The sequence below is a fragment of the Ornithodoros turicata genome, chromosome 4 (genome assembly GCF_037126465.1).
Source record: "Ornithodoros turicata isolate Travis chromosome 4, ASM3712646v1, whole genome shotgun sequence".
NCBI classification, from domain to species: Eukaryota; Metazoa; Arthropoda; class Arachnida; order Ixodida; family Argasidae; genus Ornithodoros; species Ornithodoros turicata.
The window spans coordinates 48,829,549-48,833,452 of record NC_088204.1 but is presented as its reverse complement, the minus strand read 5'-3'; the positions used below and the strand labels follow the sequence as shown (position 1 = coordinate 48,833,452).

At 44.5% G+C, this 3,904-nt stretch overlaps 1 protein-coding gene across 1 annotated transcript; it reads right to left on the bottom strand.

Moving 5' to 3' along the window:
• Positions 1-2,120: 2,120 nt before the first annotated feature.
• On the bottom strand, positions 2,121-3,470 carry LOC135392408 (uncharacterized protein K02A2.6-like). Its single transcript, XM_064623122.1, has 2 exons — positions 2,918-3,470; positions 2,121-2,827 (listed from the first exon to the last, which is right to left on the bottom strand). Exons 1-2 carry the CDS (start codon positions 3,468-3,470, stop codon positions 2,121-2,123), a joined length of 1,260 nt encoding a protein of 419 aa, XP_064479192.1.
• Between the last annotated feature and the right edge of the window lie 434 nt (positions 3,471-3,904).

Genomic DNA, 3,904 nt, shown 5'->3' with positions numbered 1-3,904 from the left:
GAGAGAAATGGGCTTTCTAAATGCTTTATTCGCTCTAGAGAGCCTGGCGCCTTAAAATAATTTAAATGTTATAGAAACGTCGTGAATAAGGCCTTGAAACACGACAAAGCAGATTATTATCACGGTCTCTTCGAGAGATCAGGCAATAATTCTGCAAGCACATGGAGAACTTTGAATAGTATTTTATGTCCAAATATCCCCAGACTCAGTACCATGAATATAAACGGAGAGCAAGTGTGTGGTACATCTCTCTGTAGTTGTTTTAACCAGCACTTAGTAGATGTTGGGCACAGAAATAGGTGTAATACCGCAGATGCCTGTACGCATATTCATAATAGAATTACAGACTCAATCTTTCTTTTTCAACCACTGCAGAAGAGGTCTGTTCATCGTTCCTTCAATTAAACAACAGTAATGCTCGTGACTGTGAGGATTTACAAGTCAAACCAATTAATCGTGTTACTGACCTATTCGCTCCTTTTTGACACACATTTTCAATTTGTCTTTTACAACCGGGGCTTTCCCTTCTATGATGAAAGTGGCTAAGGTGATACTATTAAGTAAAGGTGGAGATCTCAATGTAGTATTTGGCAATTACAGGCCAATATCTTTATTGCGCGTATTTTCGAAAGGTTTTGAACATATTATTCACAAGAGATTTTTAGGCTTTTTTTTGTGAAAAATATGTCATTACTAACAGTCAGTTTGGGTTTCGTAAGTCATGTTCAACTGACACCGCACTTTTATGTCTAAAAGAACAAATCATTCGCAACATCGAAAATAGGCAATTTAGCAGTCTACATTGACTTCACAAAGACGTTTGACCTTCTTGACCACTCAATATTACTAAATAAACTAGAAAAGTACGAAATTCGTGGCAATGCACTTTCGTTTATTTGTTCGTATTTAACTTCACGCGAGCAATATGTCTCAATAGTGAATAGTGATATTGCTCCGATAAACTGAAAATCCTGATTGTTCCGCAAGGCAGCATCCTAGGGCCTTTATTGTTTAACCTGTGCATTAACGACAGTGTTAATGTGGCATCCGATGCTACGTTTTTTATTCATGCAGATGATACTGCAATATTTTTCGCTGGTGCTACAGTTGAGGCAGTAACTCGTACTAGCAAACACCACCCTTCAGGCAATAAGCCACTGGGTAAAAATTAACCATTTACTTATAAATACTAACAAAACGAAAGCTGTATTATATGAGCCAAAAAACAAAGTAGTAAATAACGCAGTTGATGTATATCTGGGTCAAGATCAGATTGAAATCGTAACGGTCGTTAAGGTGCTTGGTGTATATCTTTCCGAGGACCTATCCTGGGAGTGCCACATATCCCATGTAAAGGTCAAAATATCAAGATCGATAGGACTTTTGAACCGTCTGCGTCATGTCTTGCCTTTGAGGGTGAAATTACTTGTACACAATTCACTGATTTCTTCTGTCTTGCGCTATTGCCTTTTAGCCTGGGGCACTGGAACGTTGAGACACATAACTAGTTTACTGACCCTATACAGAAACGGGCGGTTCGTATAATAGCCGATGTACTTTACGATGCGCACACACAACCTTTGTTTACCACTTTCAAGATAATGAAGATAACCAGTATGTTCAAATCTTTTCTAGTTGCTACAGGACAAAATAATAATGTTATGTTATCCTTGTTTGCGTTACGACACTTGTCACTTGTCACTGTGACAAATGGACAATACCCAAGTCTAGGACTAACTGCGGCCATCAGTCCCTGTCTTATACCCTCCCGTACGGTTTGAACAGTTTTCCTACCCAGAAAGTGTGTATCAATGACCTCTCATTTTCTTCTTTAAGATCTGTGGTGTCGGTAGCGATGAAATACTACTCTTGTAAGAACGGATCCAACTTCCATGGAGCCTGCATGACGCGACCGTCCGGGAGGAGATAAATTTATTTTATTTTCCCCCGATAACCATCGTGCTGACCAACGGGTCCGCATGCTCATGCCGATATGGCTGTAACAACACAACATATTCTCCCCCCCCCCCTCAAGAAAGTCCTTGTGAAATACCCAACGCACACGTATAGTGAAACCCGACAATTCAACGTGAATGTTAATGGCCGACGGGGTCCCCGTATCACTTGGGAGGACGTCTATGTCTCGGAGGCAGCAGACCTCTCTGCTGTCCTGCACCTTCGTTCGGAGGCAAACGTGATCCTGCTCCTGGCACATCAGTTGGCGCCCCGATGCCAGTAGCAGGGGGGTAAGCTTGTGGTGCCGCTTCTTGATTGGCATCGTGTTGTGAGTGGGATACAGGCACATCGGAGGCATTCATACCACTAGTAATGTAGGTGGGATAATCCAGCATGAAGAACTCTGTGGAAGGTGTGGGGTTGCTGCTTGCTCTTTGAATACCCACTGGTGCAAACTTTGATGCGTTCCATGTGTTGCCGTCGGCTAGTTGGAACGAGTACCTCCCTTTTTGTCGGATGATTTTGAATGGCTTGGTGAACGACGGCATTCCTTTTAGAGTGAATCCTGGTTTCCGTACCCGAACGTAATCTCCTACTTTATATTTTGGCGCTTTGGCACTACGTTTATGGTCCGTGTAGGTCTTGCTCTGTTGCTGATGCTTGCGCATCCGTTCACGTAGATTGATCATTGCTGCAGCAGGATCATCCCCAAGTAAAAACGACGGTATCCATATGACGTCCAGTCGTGTCCGTGGATTCCTGTCATGTAGTTCGGCGGGCGATCTTCCGGTAGTTGCATGCGGGGTACATCTGTACAGTCCCAGGTACTCGGTGACGGTTTGTCGCAATGGTCTTCCTTCCAAGAACGTAGCTTGAACATAGTTTTTCAGAACTCTGTTAAACCCTTCAACAAGCCCGTTTGCACGTGGATAATACAGAGATGAAAATTAATGTTGAATGCCTCTGTCCCTGAGGAACAGTTCAAACTGATGTGAAATAAACTGAGGTCTGTGATCGGACACCAAATTGTCCGGATAGCCTTCTCGTGCACACACTGATCTCAGGAAGTCCAAAATTGTTGATGCTGTCACATTCGCGCAGAACTTGGCCTCTGGCCATTTAGAAAAATAGTCCACTATCACGATGGCGTACCTGCAGTCAGGAGGAGCTTTTTCAAAAGGGCCCATTATGTCCACGGCTGCCTTCTCCCATGACCTGCTCGGAAACTGAATGGGTTGCAGTGGCGTATCAGCCGTCTTCGCACTTTTATCGGCGTCTTGACAAATATTAAACGACTTGACAGCATTCTCAACTTGTTTATCCATCTGTGGCCACCAGTATTTCTCCCTTAAACGCTGCTTGGTGCGCACGATGCCTGGATGCGATTCATGGGCTAGCTGTATGAGATGTCCCGTGAACGCTGGTGGTACCACTATGCGATCTCCACGTATTAGCAGGTCTTGGAATACCGTGAGTTCCTCTTGAACTCGAAAAAATGGCTGATGACTCGGCATCAAGTCTTGCTTTAACGGCCATCCTTCCATCACGAACTCCATGAATTGCTTCAAGATCGGATCATTCCGTGATGCTACTTGAAGGTCTGTCTTCGCTACAGACGTTTCGATTTGGCCAACAAAGTCGAATTCCTGACTAAGCTCTTCAGTCTTGGCATCGTGTGTGACAGAGGCAATCGCGACAGCGCATCTGCTATTTTGTTGTCGGCACCCCGGCAGTGCTCGACTGTGAAATTGTAACGAAGAAAGCGCTCTGTCCATCTACTAAGTCGCAGTGGACGTCTTCCTGTGCCGCGTGCCGATAGCAATGTCACCAAGGCTTGGTGATCTGTGCGAATAAGAAAAGGACGACCCCAAAGGTAGACGTGCCAGTGCTCGCACGCCAATAGGCATGCCAGCGCTTCTCGTTCCACTACAGCATACTTGCGCTCTTA